This window comes from Triticum aestivum, chromosome 1A (genome assembly GCF_018294505.1).
Source record: "Triticum aestivum cultivar Chinese Spring chromosome 1A, IWGSC CS RefSeq v2.1, whole genome shotgun sequence".
NCBI lineage: Eukaryota > Viridiplantae > Streptophyta > Magnoliopsida > Poales > Poaceae > Triticum > Triticum aestivum.
Window position 1 is genome coordinate 466,966,854 of NC_057794.1, and position 18,688 is coordinate 466,985,541.

The window sequence follows — 18,688 nt, forward strand, 5'->3', positions numbered from 1 at the left end:
GGCGTGCTCGCAGCCAAACGAGACGAGAGAGAGGGGGAGGTCTCGTGCTGGGCTGCTTAGTGACGAAGATAAGGAAAAAATTACGTGGGGAGGTGTTATCTAGGGTACCTGCGACAGTAAAAATCATTGACGTGGCCTAGCTGAGAGGGCGCTCTTTGCGCGACCCGTAAAGGGTTTTATTAATTCAGTCTGTAATATATGTACGTAGTATGGTTGAGTTTCGAAAGTTGGTTCATGTATACGCTAATGGTTTTTCATGTTGTTCAAGGGTGGCGCATTGGGGTGCTCAGGATACAATGAAGTTTTGGAGTTGAGTCGAAGGCGATACTTTTGGTCCTTGCTATGTACTTCCTCTATCAAAATTATTGTAGTGTTAAAAAATGTCTTACATTTTAAAATGGAGGAAGTATCACTTTGTCTTGTACTAAATGTGCGTCAATTGATATGAATCGAAGGGAGTAGCTTAAGTAGTTTACTCCGGTTAAACTCCTGTGGTAAGCAATGTTCCAAATGTTGCTTCCGTCGCCCTGGTGCCTGCTGAAGCCATGTTGTTCTTCAGTTGGTCTTATCTTCAGGAGAAAATTCCTTATTTGACACTGTCTTAAAATCTGATTCCTTATTTGACACTGGAAAAGTTTTTCTTTCCTATTTGATACTAGTCCTAAATTTTATTCCCTATACGACACTTCCGTCCATTTTGAGCCTAAATGACATCTGAAAAGACGATTTTGCCCTTCATGCGGTATGTGTGTGCGCGCGTGTGTGCTGTTGCGTGTGTGGGTGCACACGCACATGTGTGTTGCTGTTGCATGTGTGTGTGCATGTGTGCCGCTGCGTTTGTATGTGCGTGTGTGTGTGCTGTTGCGTGCCTATGTGCTGCCTGTGTGTGTGCTGCTACTGCGTGTTTGTGTATGTGTGTGTGCTGCGTGCGTGTTGTTGCATGTGTGCGTGCGCATGCATGTGTGTTGCTGCGTGTGTGTGTGTGTGCACGTGCGCGTACGTGTTGTTGCGTGTGTGTGTGCGCGTGCGTGTGTGTTGATGCATGTGTATATGTTGCTGGGTGTGTGCTCTTGTCCTCGCACTGGTGCTGCGTGTGTCTGCTATTGCCCCCTACACACATAACATATGAGGGGCAAAAGAGTCTTTTCAGGTGTCATTTAGGCTCAAAATGAATGGAAATGTCATATAGGAAATAAAATTTAGAATTTATGTTAAATAGGGAAGAATTTTTTTTTCAGTGTCAAATAAGGAAGCAGATTTTAAGATAGTGTCAAATAAGGAATTTTCTCTATCTTCAGCTTGCTAATCTAGGCATTCTGTAGCGATGCTATTTTTTACTTTTTTATTTTCTGCTTAGTAGTTTGTAAAGACATCATGGTTTATGATAAAAATGAAATCAGAGGGGGAGGCCTCTTTATCAAAAAAAAAGTATACGCAAAAGTAATAAGAGGAACAATGTTTAGAAGCTGCACTTTGGGGAATCTGACTTTTCATTAAGGTCCGGAGCCTCTAATTTTCTGTTTGAATGCACTCGAAGCTATTCTGCAAATCCAAGTTATCGAGGATTTGCTAGAGTTGCTCTTATGCCGTTCAAGTTCAGGAAACGCAACAGTCGGTAGGCAAGAGCACTAGAGAACTTGGCCAGATGGTGCCAAGAATAGTTGACTAGCCTGATTGGTATGGTGACGAACAGTGCCGTGGTACATTCTGCGGCCTGCATAGTGCATACTGTTCGACTCCATCGAGCATTATTGGTAGGCATCGGCCGGCCGCCAGCTGATCATGGTCTATACAAGTGCTCATCTAAAAAAAAAAGGTCTATACAAGTGCTCACAGCATATCGGCTTCCGAAACAGTCGCAATCAGCGGCCAGCATCCTTAAACCTGACAAATGCACGTCTTGCGTTGCAAGTTGACTCTGCCATCACTATCTTGTCAGGTAAAGTTAGGTGTCCTTTTATTTGGAAAAAGAAAAGAGTAAGGTGTCCTTTGATTAAGCAATCCGCGAAGGCTGCGTGCGCGCCACCCAACCTATCTTCTACCCCAAGACCAAGCATTGGCCTTCACCGTGAAGTGCTTCGCTAAAATATCTACCGGCGCTGCAAAATCGGAGCACGAATTCACGGCTAACAAGTCGTGAGCTTACGTACGTGTCCCCTTTGCTAGCCGATCAAGTTGGCATCAAAGTAACCGCGTCATTTTCATCACCGATCAGCCATGATATCAGACTTGTCGCGCGTTGATCTTTCCGCATACGACTACGTGTGATCGTCAGCGATCTTGACCTCGCTTTCCCCACCAGCCGGTGCCAGTAACAATGGTTGTTTATGGACAAAGAATACGCGTGAAGAAAAAACTAATCGCCTGACGAGACGACCTCATCGGCTTACTCTGCTAGGCATCAGCCCATTTGGTCACGCCTCTCAACTTGAGGTCTCAAGTCTTCGCCCATCCATCTCGCAGCCTCTCGGTCTGGGAGACATCGGCTGAAAGATTACTGGAGAAATGGAGACGAGCGTGATCGTCGTGTCCGTCGTGGTGGGATTCTTTGGGGTCGGAAGCGCCGTGCTGGGGCTCATCGCCGAGGGCACCAAGCTCGAGGTAAGTATACGCTTGTGTTCATCCGTCTAAATCTCAAAGAAACTGAGCTGACATCGGGATGCTTGTGCTCGCGGCGCGCAGCGGAATGACATCTCGATGTCCAGGACCGAGTGCGTGTACCCCGCCAACCCGGCGTTGGCGCTGGGGCTGGTCGCGGCGCTCCTGCTGCTGGCGGCCCAGATCACCGTCTCGGCCGCCGGCCGCTGCTGCGGCTGCTGCAAGCCCCGGGGCGCCGCCTTCTCCGCGTCCAGGCGCAACATCGGCGTCGTCTTCGCCGTCCTCTCATGGTGAGCCTCCTTCCGCGCGCGCCCCGATTCGATCCAGGCGACGAACAATTCAACGGGGGATGAATATGCTGTATGTGCGTGCAGGGTGGCGACGGTGATCGCGGAGATCTACTTCGTGCAGGGCGCGGCGTGGAACGCGCCGGTGACGCGCGAGGTCAACACGGGGTGCTACTTCGTCAGGGACGGCGTGTTCAGGAGGGCGGCCATCCTGAGCATCATCGCCACCGTGCTCGGGATCAAGTCCTACTTCCTGCTTCGCGCCGCCGCGGCCACGGCCACGGCAACGGCAGCGGCTGCTGCGCCGGGATACCCGGGGGCCGTGGCGGGGCCGTCGTCGGCGGGCGAGCCCAAGCCCGACGGCATCGCGATGGGCCACCCTGCTCCGATGTACGGGCAGGCGCCGTACGCGCACTACCCTCCGCCTCCGAACGCGCAGGGATACGGGCAGTACCCTCCCCCTCCAAACGCGCAGGGGTATGGAGGACAGTACCCTCCTCCTGCTCAGGGGTACGGACAGTTCCACCCCGATGCTCCCCCTCAGGGTCAAGGATACGGGCAAGCCGTGTAGATTGATCACTGGCTTATGTAGTTATGTGCAAGCATGTCTTGGTTCTTCATCTATGCCATGTTCTTCCGTCTTCCATAATTCAGCTGTGTAAATCACCACACGGGTCACAGCTCGTAGGCTGTTCCCGTTGTGGTGAATGATGATCGTCTCTGCTTGAAAGTGCAAACTGAGTTTTGAGATTTTGTGTAGTGTGCGCTGCCGATGATGCGACGAATTTTATCGGTCTCGTTTATTACAAACATTTCACCAAATTTACATCCACACAGGTTAGCACAACTTCCGCAGAACCAGAAGCTAACTGACAACTCTGCTGCACAACCCTAGTACTACTACTGTCTTGAGAGTTCAGAGAGAGAGAGAGAGGATCATCACCTCTGCTCCTCTCTGGGCCGTGGCCTGCAACGCGCATCCATCCATGGCGCCTTCACAGCGCGGAGCCGCAGAAGGGGCAGAAGCGGAACTGCGGGTCGACGGCGCGGCTGCACGCGCCGCATTGCCCCGCCCCCGCGCGGGGGAGGAGCTCCCCGCCGCCGGCGCCGTGGGACCCCGGCGCGAGGAGGCCGCAGTCGCGGCAGAGGTAGGCGGGGTCCTTGCCCGGCCACCGCCACGCGGGGACGAAGAAGAGCTTGAGCACCTTCTCGGTCTCCACCAGGTCGGCCGCGCCGCCGCAGCGCACGCACCGCCCGGCCGCCTCCTTGAGCACCCGCCCCGCGCCCTGCTCCACGCCGCCTACGAAGAAGAAGAACATCGCCGCGCCTCTCGATCGCTGCCGATTTCCTCTGAATTTTTCTCGCGCGATCCCTCGTTGCCTCGGTTCTCGGCTCCGGTCGATCTGGCTCGGTTCGATCTGATGAAGTGTTGGTTTGATGGCTCGGTGTAGTGTGTGGATCGCTTCCTTGTGCTTCTGGAGGAAGGGGGAAACGGGAAGAGAATTCTGGAGAGCTCGGAACGTCGGACTTGGGCCGGAATCCTGAGATGCCCTGGAGGGGGAGGGCCGGTTCTCAGCCCATGGGTAGATGGGCTGAACGACCAATTTGCGACGTGCCTTCCATGGACTTTTGTGTACTCTTTTTTTTTGGCAACAGCAAACCTCAAAACCGCTCGGTTTGATTTGTCCACATTTCAACATTGAACTAACCAGTCGGTTTGATTTGTTTGATTTGTAACCATCATCTTCAAAACCGCTCGCATTAGAGCATCTCTAGCAGACCACGCAACCGGACGTCCCGCAAAACGCGTTCAAGGGGCTGGCAAAACTTTTTAAACGGTGCGCGCTCCGGTGGAACAGATCACGTAAACACATCCCACAAACTTATGGGACGAGATCTGTTCCGCAGGAGCGCTTACGACACCGTAAATTTTACATAGCATCGAATAAATTACACATGTCAATAATATGGATCGAATGGAATCGTAATATAAATTCAACATACGAATATATGAATGGTCTGAAAAGCAATTCACAATACAACAATAGTTTTCATTAGAACAAATGTTCAAATTTAAATAATTATTACAACAACAAATTGTTCAAATCTCACACGAATAGAAATGAATAAAAATGGGGATCTATCCCCCCCACCCTCACCCACATAGAGTTGCCATCGATGCTCAATAAGATCATGCTAGAGTTGGTTGTGCGAATCATGGTTCTCGATCTTCCGGATGGTCTCAAAAAATGCATGTTGGAAATATGCCCTAGAGGCAATAATAAATTGGTTATTATTATATTTGCTTGTTCGTGATAATCGTGTATTATCCATACTAGAATTGTATTGATAGGAAACTCAGATATATGTGTGGATACATAGACAACACAATGTCCCTAATAAGCCTCTAGTTGACTAGCTCGTTGATCAATAGATGGTTACGGTTTCTTGACCATGGACATTGGATGTCATTGATAACGGGATCACATCATTAGGAGAATGATGTGATGGACAAGACTCAATCCTAAGCCTAGCACAAAGATCGTGTAGTTCGTATGCTAAAGCTTTTCTAATGTCAAGTATCATTTCCTTAGACCATGAGATTGTGCAACTCCCGGATACCGTAGGAGTGCTTTGGGTGTGCCAAACATCACAATGTAACTGGGTGGCTATAAAGGTACACTACAGGTATCTTCGAAAGTGTCTGTTGGGTTGGCACGAATCGAGACTGGGATTTGTCACTCCGTGTGAACGGAGAGGTATCTCTGGGCCCACTCGGTAGGACATCATCATAATGTGCACAATGTGACCAAGGAGTTGATCACGGGATGATGTGTTACGGAACGAGTAAAGAGACTTGCCGGTAACGAGATTGAACAAGGTATCGGGATACCGACGATCGAATCTCGGGCAAGTATCGTACCGCTAGACAAAGGGAATTGTATACGGGATTGATTAAGTCCTTGACATCGTGGTTCATCCGATAAGATCGTCGTGGAGCATGTGGGAGCTAACATGGGTATCCAGATCCCGTTGTTGGTTATTGACCGGAGAGTTGTCTCGGCCATGTCTGCATGACTCACGAACCCGTAGGGTCTACACATTTAAAGTTCGATGACGCTAGGGTTATAGGGAAAGTATGCACGCGGTTACCGAATATTGTTCGGAGTCCCGGATGAGATCCCGGACGTCACGAGCAGTTCCGGAATGGTCCGGAGGTAAAGATTAATGTATAGGAAGTATTGTTTTGGCCACCGGAAGTGTTCCGGACATCACCGGTAGTGTACCGGGACCACCGGAGGGGTCCAGGGGTCCACCAGGTGGGGCCATCAGCCCCGGAGGCCTACATGGGCCAATAGTGGGAAGGGACCAGCCCCTAGGTGGGCTGGGGCGCCTCCCACCAAGGCCCAAGGCGCCTCCAAGAGGGGAAGGGGGCAAACCCTAGGGCAGATGGGCCCTAAGGCCCACCCAGGTGCGCCTCCCCCTCTCCCCCTTGTGGCCGCCACCCAGATGGGATCTGGGGGCTGCCGCCACCCCTAGGGAGGGAACCCTAGGTGGGAGCGCAACCCCTTCCCTTCCCCTATATATACTTGAGCAAAGGGGCAGCCCAACACACGATTCAATCTTCCTGTTGGCGCAGCCCTACCCCTCTCCCTCCTCGTCTCTCGTAGTGCTTGGCGAAGCTGCCGGAGTCCCGCGCTCCTCCACCACCACCACGCCGTCGTGCTGCTGCTGGATGGAGTCTTCCCCAACCTCTCCTTCTCCCCTTGCTGGATCAAGGCGTAGGAGACGTCATCGGGATGTACGTGTGTTGAACGCGGAGGTGCCTTCCGTTCGGCACTAGGATCATCGGTGATTTGGATCATGACGAGTACGACTCCATCAACCCCGTTCACTTGAACGCTTCCGCTTAGCGATCTACAAGGGTATGTAGATGCATTCTCCTTCCCTCGTTGCTAGATTACTCCATAGATTGATCTTGGTGATGCATAGAAAATTTTGAATTTCTGCTACGTTCCCCAACAGTGGCATCATGAGCTAGGTCTATGCGTAGTTTCTATGCACGAGTAGAACACAAGTTGTTGTGGGTGTCGATTTGTCAATTTGCTTGCCGTTACTAGTCTTATCTTGATTCGGCGGCATCGTGGGATGAAGCGGCCCGGACCGACCTTACACGTACTCTTACGTGAGACTGGTTCCACCGACTGACATGCACTAGTTGCATAAGGTGGCTAGCGGGTGTCTGTCTTTCTCACTTTAGTCGGATCGGATTCGATGAAAAGGGTCCTTATGAAGGGTAAATAGAAATTGGCATATCACGTTGTGGTTTTCATGTAGGTAAGAAACGTTCTTGCTAGAAACCTATAGCAGCCACGTAAAAATTTGCAACAACAATTAGAGGACGTCTAACTTGTTTTTGCAGCATATGCCTTGTGATGTGATATGGCCAAAAGGATGTGATGAATGATATATGTGATGTATGAGATTGATCATGTTCTTGTAATAGGAATCACGACTTGCATGACGATGAGTATGACAACCGGCAGGAGCCATAGGAGTTGTCTATATTTATTTATGACCTGCTTGTCAACATAAACGTCATGTAATTACTTTACTTTATTGCTAAAGTGTTAGCCATAGTAGTAGAAGTAATAGATGACGAGTCAACTTCAAGAAGACACAATGATGGAGATCATGATGATGGTGTCATGCCGGTGACAACGATAATCTTGGAGCCCCGAAGATGGAGATCAAAAGGAGCAAAATGATATTGGCCATACCATGTCACTATTTGATTGCATGTGATGTTTATCATGTTTTACATCTTATTTGCTTAGAACGACGGTAGCTTAAATAAGATGATCCCTCACTAAAATTTCAAGAAAGGTGTTCCCCCTAATTGTGCACCATTGCAAAGGTTCGTTGTTTCGAAGCACCACGTGATGATCGGGTGTGATACATTCTAACGTTCGAATATAACGGGTGTAAGCCAGATTTACACAGCAAAAACACTTAGGTTGACTTGACGAGCCTAGCATGTACAGACATAGCCTCGGAACACGGAAGACCAAAAGGTCGAGCATGAGTCGTATAGAAGATACGATCAACATGAAGATGTTCACCGATGTTGACTAGTCCGTCTCACGTGATGATCGGACACGGCCTAGTTGACTCGGATCATTATTCACTTAGATGACTAGAGGGATGTCTATCTGAGTGGGAGTTCATTAAATGAACTCAATTATCATGAACATAGTCTAAATTGTCTTTGCAAATATGTTGTAGATAAATAGCTCACGTTGTAGCTCCCTGTTTCAATACGTTCCTAGAGAAAGACCAAGTTGAAAGATATTGTGAGCACTGATACGGACTAGGTCCGTAGTCCGAGGAGTGTCCTCACTGCTACACAGAAGGCTTACGTCTTTGATGCACCGCTCGATGTGCAAACCCCTACAACGTCGTCTTTGGATGTTGTGAACACCTGACAGACACATCCTAATGACTACTTGATAGTTTAGTGCACCATACTTTATGGCTTAGAATCGGGATTCCAATGACGTTTTGAACGCCATAGAACATATGAGATGTTCCAAGAGCTGAAATTGGGATTTCAGGCTCATGACCGTGTTGAGAGGTGTGAGACCTCTGACAAGTTCTTTTGCCAACAAGATGGAGGAGAATAGCTCAGCTAGTGAGCATGTGCTCAGAATGTCTGGGTGCTACAATCACTTAAATCAAGTGGGAGTTAAACTTCCAGATAAGATAGTGATTGATTGAGTTCTCTAGCCACTAACACTAAGCTACTAGATCTTCGTGATGAACTATGACATGCAAGGGATGGAGTTGATCCCGGAGTTGTTCGCGGTGCTTAAGACCGCAAAAGGTAGAAATCAAGAAGGAGCATCAAGTGTTGATGGTTTAATAAGACCACTGGTTTCAAGAAGGGCAAGGGCTAGAAGGGAAACTTCATGGATGGCAAACCAGTTGCCGCTCCAGTGAAGGAACCCAAGGTTGAACCCAAACCCGAGACTAAATGCTTCTATTGTAAGGGGAACGATCACTGGTAGCGGAATTACCCCAAATGCATGGTAGATAATAAGGCTGGCAACTTCAAAGTTTATACGTGTCATTAATGTGTACCTCACTAGTACTCCTGGTAGCACTTGGGCATTGGATACCAGTTCAGTTACTATTATTGGTGACTTGAAGCAAAAGCTACAGACTAAACGGAGACTGGCTGAGGGCGAGGTGATGATGTGTGTTCGAAGTGTTTCCAAAGTTGATGAGATCACCATCGCATGCTCCATCTGCCTTCGGGATTAGTATTGAACCTAGATAAATGTTATCAGGTGTCTGCGTTGAGCATGAATATGATTAGATCATGTTCATTGCAATACGGTTATTCATTTAAGTTAGAGAATAATGGTTATTCTGTTTACATGAATAATACCTTTCATGGTCATGCACCCTATGTGAATGGTTCATTGAATCTCGATCGTGGTAATACACATGTTCACGCCAAAAGAATTAGAGTTAATAATGATAGTACCACTTTCTCGTGGCACTGCCGCTTAGGTCATATTGGCGTAAGATGCATGAAGAAACTTCATGTCGATGGATGTTTGGAGTCACTTGATTTTGAATCGCTTGACACATGCGAGCCATGCCTCATGGGCAGGATGACTAAGACCCTGCTTTCAGGTACAATGAAACGGGCAAGTGACTTGTTGGAAATCATACATGCTGATGCGTGTGATCCAATGAGAATTGAAGCGTGCGGTGGATATCACTATTTTCTCATCTTCACTGACGATTTGAGTAGATATAGGTATATTTACTTAATGAAGCACAAGTCTGAAACGTTTGAAAAGTTCAAGCGATTTCAGAGTGAAGTTAAGAATTATCATAACAAGAAGATCAAATCCCTACGATCTGATCAATGAGAATATCTGAGTTATGAGTTTGGCAAACACTTAAGACATTGTGGAATTGTTTCACAGTTGAAGCCACCTGGAACACCACTGGGTTATGGTGTGTCCGGACGTCGTAATCAAACCTTATGAGATATGGTGCGGTCTATGATGTCTCTTATCAATCTACCGTTTTCATTTTGAGGTTATGCGTTAGAGACAGCTGCATTCACTTTAGATAGGACACCATCTAAGTCCATTGAGACAACGTCATAAGAACATTGGTTTGGCAAGAAACCAAAGTTGTCGTTTCTTAACGTTTGGGGATGCGATGCTTAAGGCTTCAGCCGGAGAAGCTCGAACCCAAAGCGGACAAACACATCTTCATAGGATACCCAAAGGTGGCAGTAGGGTATACCTTCTATCTCAGATCCGAGGGCAAATTGTTTGTCGCTAAGAACGGGTCCTTTCTCGAGAAGGAGTTTCTCTCGAAAGAATTGAGTGGGAGGAAGATAGAACTTGATGAGGTTGTCGAACCTTTATTTCAACTAGAGAATGATGCAACACAGAAAGATGTTTTCTGTGGCACCTACGTCTGTTGAATAGGAAGTTAATGATAGTGATCATGAAGCTTCGAATCAAGTTGCTATCGAACCTCGTAGGTCGACAAGGATATGTACTACTCCTGAGTGGTACGGTAATCCTGTCTTGGATATCATGTTGTTAGACAACAATGAACCTACGATCTATGGAGAAGCGATGGTGGGCCCGTATTCCGACAAATGGTTAAAAGCCATGAAATCCGAGATAGGATCCATATATCAGAACAAAGTATGGACTTTGGTGGACTTGCCCGATGATCGGCAAGCCATTGAGATAAATGGATCTTTAAGAAGAAGACGGACGTGAGCGGTAATGTTACCGTCTATGAAGCTCGACTTGTGGGAAAGAGTCTTTTCACAAGTTCAAGGAGTTGACTACGATGAGAATTTCTCACCCGTAGCGATGCTTAAGTCCGTCGGAATCATGTTAGCATTGGCTGTATTTTTCGATTATGAAATCTTACAGATGGATGTCAAAACAAGTTTTCTTACCAAGTTTTCGTAAGAAAAGTTGTATGTGATACAATAAAAGGTTTTGTCGATCCAAAGGATGCTAAAAGGTATGCTGGCTCCAGCGATCCTTCTATGGACTAGAGCAAGCATCTCGGAATCGGAATATATGCTTTGATGGAGTGATCAAAGCTTTTAGGTTTATACAATGTTTGCTAGAAACTTGTATTTACAAGAAAGTGAGTGGGAGCACTACAAATTTTCTGATAAGTATATGTGGATGACATATTGTTGATTCGAAATGATGTAGAATTTCTGGAAAGCATAAATGGTTGTTTGAAGAGTGTTTTTCAAAGGAAGACCTGGATAAAGCTGCTTACATATTGGGCATCAAGATCTATAGAGATAGATCAAGACGCCTGATGATACTTTCAAAGAACGCACACCTTGACATGTTTTTGAAAGAGTTCAAAATAGATCAGTCAAAGAATGGGTTCTTACCTGAGTTGTAAGGTGTGAAGTTGAGTAAGACTCAAAGCTTGACCACCGCAGAAGAAAGAGGAAGGACGAAGGTCGTCCCCTATGCTTTTGTCATAGGCTCTATACGGTATGCCATGCTGAAGTACCGCACCTTATGTGTGCCTTGCCACATGTCTGGCAAGAGTGTACAAAGGTGATCTAGGAGTAGATCACCAGATAGCGGTCAAAATTATCCTTAGAGAAATAAGTAAATGTTTCTCGGTTATGGAGGTGATAAAGAGTTCGACGTAAAGAGTTACGTCGATGCAAGCTTAACACCTATCCGGATAGCTCTGAGTAGAGATACCGGATAAATATAATGGAGCAACAATTTGGAATAACTCCAAGTGGAACGTGGTAGCAGCATCTACGATATGACATAAAGTTTTGCAAAATACATAGGGATCTGAATATGGCAAGACCCGTTGACTACAACCTCTCTCACAAGGATAACATGATCAAACCCAGAACTCTCTGAGTGTTTATCACATAGTGATGTGAACTAGATCATTGAGTCTAGTAGACTCTTGGATGTTGGTCACATGGCAATATGACCTGTGAGTGTTGATCACATGGCGATGTGAACTAGATTATTGACTCTAGTGCAAGTGGGAGACTGTTGGAAATATGCCCTAGAGGCAATAATAAATTGGTTATTATTATATTTCCTTGTTCATGATAATCGTTTATTATCCATGCTAGAATTGTATTGATAGGAAACTCAGATACATGTGTTGATACATAGACAACACCATGTCCCTAGTAAGCCTCTAGTTGACTAGCTCGTTGATCAATAGATGGTTACGGTTTCCTGACCATGGACATTGGATGTCGTTGATAACGGGATCACATCATTAGGAGAATGATGTGATGGACAAGACCCAATCCTAAGCCTAGCACAAAGATCGTGTAGTTCGTATGCTAAAGCTTTTCTAATGTCAAGTATCATTTCCTTAGACCATGAGATTGTGCAACTCCCGGATACCGTAGGAGTGCTTTGGGTGTGCAAAATGTCACAAAGTAACTGGGTGGCTATAAAGGTACACTACAGGTATCTCCGAAAGTGTCTATTGGGTTGGCACGAATCGAGACTGGGATTTGTCACTCCGTGTGAACGGAGAGGTATCTCTGGGCCCACTCGGTAGGACATCATCATAATGTGCACAATGTGACCAAGGAGTTGATCACGGGATGATGTGTTACGGAACGAGTAAAGAGACTTGCCGGTAACGAGATTGAACAAGGTATCGGGATACCGACGATCGAATCTCGGGCAAGTATCGTACCGCTAGACAAAGGGAATTGTATACGGGATTGATTAAGTCCTTGACATCGTGGTTCATCCAATGAGATCATCGTGGAGCATGTGGGAGATAACATGGGTATCCAGATCCCGCTGTTGGTTATTGACCGGAGAGTTGTCTCGGCCATGTCTGCATGACTCACGAACCCGTAGGGTCTACACACTTAAGGTTCGATGACGCTAGGGTTATAGGGAAAGTATGCACGTGGTTACCGAATGTTGTTCGGAGTCCCGGATGAGATCCCGGACGTCACGAGGAGTTCCGGAATGCTCCGGAGGTAAAGATTAATATATAGGATGTATGGTTTTGGCCACCGGAAGTGTTCCGGGCATCACCGGTAGTGTACCGGGACCACCGGAGGGGTCCGGGGGTCCACCAGGTGGGGCCACCAGCCCCGGAGGCCTACATGGGCCAATAGTGAGAAGGGACCAGCCCCTAGGTGGGCTGAGGCGCCTCCCACCAAGGCCCAAGGTGCCTCCAAGAGGGGAAGGGGGCAAACCCTAGGGCAGATGGGCCCTAAGGCCCATCCCAGGTGCGCCTCCCCCTGTCCCCCTTGTGGCCGCCACCCAGATGGGATCTGGGGGCTGCAGCCACCCCTAGGGAGGGAACCCTAGGTGGGGGCGCAGCCCCTTCCCTTCCCCTATATATACTTGAGCAAAGGGGCGGCCCAACACACGATTCAATCTTCCTGTTGGCGCAGCCTTACCCCTCTCCCTCCTCGTCTCTCGTAGTGCTCGACGAAGCCCTGCTGGAGTTCCGCGCTCCTCCACCACCACCACGCCGTCGTGCTGCTGCTGGATGGAGTCTTCCCCAACCTCTCCTTCTCCCCTTGCTAGATCAAGGCGTAGGAGACGTCACCGGGCTGTACATGTGTTGAACGCGGAGGTGCCGTCCGTTCGGCACTAGGATCATCGGTGATTTGGATCACGACGAGTACGACTCCATCAACCCCGTTCACTTGAATGCTTCCGCTTAGCGATCTACAAGGGTATGTAGATGCACTCTCCTTCCCTCGTTGCTAGATTACTCCATAGATTGATCTTGGTGATGCGTAGAAAAATTTGAATTTCTGCTACGTTCCCCAACAATGCATTGATCTCATTCGCGTCCCTGGCAGGCTTCATACTGCTACCAACATTGTCATAGTTGTACTCCAAGTCCAAATCCCTCTCGTCCTCGACGATCATGTTGTGTAAAATTACACAAGCAGTCATGATGTTTCTAAGGGATTTTTTTATCTCGGAAGTGAGATGGACCTCGAACAATGGCAAACCGAGCTTGCAACACACCAAATGCCTTCTCAATTTTCTTTCGGCAAGTTTCTTGTACTTTGGAAAAAAAATGTGTTCTTGATTTTGGGGTCACTAATGGTCTTCACAAATGTTGACCATGAAAGATAAACACCGTCGGGGAGATAGTACCCCATTGTATAGTCATGGCCATTTGACGTTATAGTTGCAAGTTGGAGCTTTGCCACTAGCTAGCTGAGCAAATAGATGAGATCGCTGTAAAACATTGATATCATTGAGAGACCCTGGCAAACCAAAGAAGCAATTTCAAATCCATAGATCATGCATGTGAAGGCACGACTTCAAGCACGATGGTGAGTTTACGTTTGTGGCCGGTGTATTGCCCTGCCCAAGCCACCGGGCAGTTCTTTCACCTTCAATGCATGCAATCAATACTACCTAACCTGCCTGTCCATCTCCTTGCTTTGTTCATTGCCACGAGCTTCTTTGTGTCTTCTTCATTTGGAGCTCGAAGGTACTCGTGGTCAAAAACCCGGATCATTGTCTTCGCAAAGACACAGACACATTTGGTGATGGTATCTTCGCCAATGCGAAGATATTCATCCGCATAGTCGGCGGGAACACCATATGTAATCACTCTCATTGCCGCCAATTTTTTTAATATGCACTAAAACCAATCATGGTCACTAATGCCATTACCTTGGCGAAGTAGTCTTTCATGAGCATCTTGTCACCGAGAGCTCGGTTGTGGGGAATGTTTAATCGGCTGACCGTCGATCCACGCCGCTTTTTCTTCGGCCAACCTCAAATTCGTCAACGAGATGCAACAACACACGGTTGTCGACATCGTCGTCGAGTATCATCTCTCCTATGTCCAAATCACCGAATGAAGACGACGAGGACGAACTCCAATCTATCTACAAAATGCACATAAAACACCCACAAATTTCACCCGAACCTACTCCGGGCCAAATCAAGCACGAAACCGCAGGTGTTGGACATACCTCGCCGTCCAAAGCAAAGCCGTGCCACGCCCCGCTCTTATTCTCCCCCACGGCCGAAGCAAACCAAAGCCGCGCCGCCCCTTTCTTCTCCCCGTTTGTGGTAAATGATGATCGTTTCTGTTTGAAAGTGCAAATTGAGCTTTGAGGTTTTGTTAGTGTCGTGTGCCGATGATGATGCGACGGATCTTATTGATTTGGTTTACAACCATTCCATCACATTTAGGGCTTTTTTGATTCAAAGGATTCTCAAAAGAATTTTGAAGGATTCTAATCCTTAGGATTTTTTCCTATGTGGGTTGTTTGATTCGTAGGATTGTAAACCGTAGAAATTTTTTCATAGGATTCATTTGCACTAGATTTCATAGGAAATTTTCCATCCACTCAAACCTCTTTGAAAAAATCCTACGTTTTTCTTGTGCACAATCAAACACTCATACAATCAATCATGTAGGATTCAAGATGACATGCCAATTCAATCCCACGTTTTTCTTATTCCTGCATTTAGGAAATCCTACTAATCAAAGAGTCCCTTACATGTCACACACGGCACAAATTTCGCAAGACCAAAAGCTAACTGACAACGCTGCACAAATCCAGTATAGTACTGTACGTACTACAGTCTTCAGAGAAAGAACATCATCACCTCTGTTCCTCTCAGTGCATCCATCACTTCACAGCGCGGAGCCGCAGACCGCCCGGCAGCTACAAAATCAACGAGACGTACGATGATGTCAATCAAAAATAAAAAACAATCAACGAGACGTCCTAAAAACTCCTCGCATTCGCATCAGACTAGCGGAGGGAAGGGTTCCAAGATTCTGCCTATTTCAACAACTGCAAGCTGAAACATCAATATTACCGTCTCGTACTCATTCATGCTTCTTTATTCATCAACACATAACGCACACCCCGTACATTTTTTCAAGCTAATGAGGAAATGTGGAGGAGGCGACCGTGGACCGAGGTCCTGAGCAGTGGGCTTGGCAGTCCTCCATTGTTTTGAAGCAGACATCTAGAGGGGGGCAGATAATGCATCCAGATGGACCCCTGTAGCACCCGTGATGGATGTCATGCGCGCCTAGTTCTCTACCTATGAAAACATCAAGAAAAACACAATATTAACTTATGATTATACACTGTGACATGTTGACAAGATTCTGGTAGTCAACTTTGAGATATGTTATAAATAAGGAACGAATCAAACAAAAACACAAGAAAAGATGCCACTTACATTGTGTTTGGGTCGCAAAGCATATAATAAGAACGAACAATAGTGCTTGGGCACGCTTCGGGCACTTCTCCATGTCCATGTCTATATAGATGACTAAGGCTTCAACGGTTGTTGGCAGGCTGGTCTTGGTTGAAACTAACTGACGGATGCTAACATATACTCCCTCCGTAGCAACATCCGGCTTCATATATAAGGAAGATCTATTAAGTGTCATAGAGCTTTTTGGAGTATTTTGAATGGTTACCTGCTGATTATTATTTGATATATATGGAAATAATTATTGCCGATTATTACTCAATATGGACACTTAATGCTCACATTAGACAAGATAGATAAAATCAGCCATTAATTAATTTTCCATATTTTAAGGACGCCGACATTCGCTGGGAGAGCAAGTCAAATCCAACGAGCAAACGATTTTACGCTACGAACACCTGGCCACCAGCGGTTAAGCCCAAAATCGACATTTAATTATTACTTTTTAGACAAATATTGCCATTTAATTCAGAAAAAAATTGAGGAGAGAAAACATTCAAGGCTGCCCCCTTACTGGGCCACCAGCGGTCAAGCCCAAACATGTCATTTCCTTGAGAAAAAGAAGTGAAAACTGTTTGTACACTTAGTGCAATTTCTTTTATTTATCCATAGTTGTATGGGCGAATCAACCTGTGGTTGAATGTTAGAGGTACGGTGGTATCCCCGGCCCATCAGGGTTTCTGGTGCTCACATTATTTCTTAATTTCTGGCGATGCACTTAAGGGTAGGGTGTGCGTGTGTGCGTTCATAGTGATGAGTGTATGTGCGTATGTATGAGCGTTTGCGTCTATACTATGTTTAAGAAAACATATGTGTAGTAGGGGTAACTCAAAAAATAACTATGTGTAGTATCGGACAAAAAACATTTTTTTAGAATACAATACAATTAAAGTACACTCACCCCTATGAACACACACGAATAGCTTACCCCTACGAGACAAAAACAAAAGTTGACATGTTAAAAATGCCTAAAACAAAGTGCTAGGTATGCCGTCGCATGAAACACAAAAAAGGTTAATGATAGCTGTTGAGATAAGACTCCCATGCTATGTCCAAATAATTTGTGGTTGTATTAGAAATTAAATTTAGCATAGTTTGTTCATAAATTTCCAATAATGTGCAAAGATAAAATGACCATGGTCCAAACAATTAATTCACTGGATATGAATTTACCATGGTATAGAAAAAATGAAAATGATGAGGTGTGTACAAAACTAAGTTTGCCATGGTCTAAAATATATTTCAACATGTTACAAAAAATGATAACTGGCATGGAAATAAAAATAAAATTTCCTATAGGAACAGTAAGGAAAAGGAAGAATTTGCCATGGTATAGTAGTATAATTTTCCATATTACAGAAATAAAAAATACCATGGTACTAACATAATTTTTTGATCATGAAAATTATGGAGAAAAAATGAATTTCCCAAGATTCAGAATAAAATTAGCCATTGTACAAAAATAAAATTGCCATAATACTAATAAATTTGCCAACATGTAATTTTCTTTAAAAAAGCAATTTGCCATGGCCGAAACAAAATAAGTTGCCGTGGTACAAAAGATAAAATTGCCATGGTATAAAAATAACTTTGCCACCATGAAAAGTAAGAAAAATAAAAACAATTTGTTGTGGTCAAACAAATATTTTTTGTCATTTTTTATTGTACTTTGCAAAAGAAATCAATTTTTTTTTGCAATATGGTAGCCCGACGTGGGGTGGAGCTGCGTACCGTGAGCACGGAGGTGACCGTGAAGACAAAATGGACAAAATGGACCTATGGACGAAAGTATTTCACAAACTAAACCGTGTTTGAAAAAAATTCACTCAGATGACCCTTTTGTGCAGCGCCCGGCAGCCAGTCGTTGCACCCTACTGAGCAGCGCCTTACTGACAGGAGATGCACTCCTGGCCAGCGTGGCACCCCTGGTCCAGGCCCGGCCCCACGCCTGGTCGTCCAGCGCCTAGCCGACATGCGCTATGCTACGACGTGTGGCTCCTAGCCCAGAGGCGCTGCACTTGGACTTAGTAACCGCAGCGGGCTGACCCTCCCCCATCCCGACCCATTTGTTCCACTCGCAACAGAGAGTGGCGACGGGGGCGGCTATCTCCTCTCCCCCTCTCAATCCCCTCTCGAAAATCCAAGCGATTTGAAGATTTGGTCCGTGGATTTGTTCCCCACTACCACCTAGAAGTAATCTCCTCTGATCCCCTTCTTTCTATCCGAAAACCTTCCCCATTCTTCATGTTTGTGGTGAAACCATAGTTTATGATTGATTTGAAATTTCTATGGGAAATAGAATGAATGTGTGTTGATTTAGAGTATGTATTAGTTGTAAACATCGGGGAACATTATTGATGTTGATTTGTATTGTAAATTGCATACATAGGAATTTGTATGTACATATAAATTAATAATCACGTATGAAATAATATCAGATGCTTGCTTATAGAATAATTGTTGAGGGTTGAGATTGTCTAGATGCTTAATGCTTAC

At 46.0% G+C, this 18,688-nt stretch overlaps 2 protein-coding genes across 2 annotated transcripts; one reads left to right on the top strand and one right to left on the bottom strand.

Moving 5' to 3' along the window:
• Positions 1-2,303: 2,303 nt before the first annotated feature.
• LOC123057209 (uncharacterized) lies at positions 2,304-3,635 on the top strand. Its single transcript, XM_044480306.1, has 3 exons — positions 2,304-2,601; positions 2,683-2,888; positions 2,973-3,635. The coding sequence occupies exons 1-3, from the start codon at positions 2,506-2,508 to the stop codon at positions 3,454-3,456; spliced, it is 786 nt and encodes a 261-aa protein (XP_044336241.1). The 5' UTR covers positions 2,304-2,505; the 3' UTR covers positions 3,457-3,635.
• Positions 3,535-4,268, bottom strand: LOC123057220 (uncharacterized). Its single transcript, XM_044480312.1, has one exon. It carries the CDS (start codon positions 4,202-4,204, stop codon positions 3,881-3,883), a length of 324 nt encoding a protein of 107 aa, XP_044336247.1. The 5' UTR covers positions 4,205-4,268; the 3' UTR covers positions 3,535-3,880.
• Positions 4,269-18,688: the final 14,420 nt, after the last annotated feature.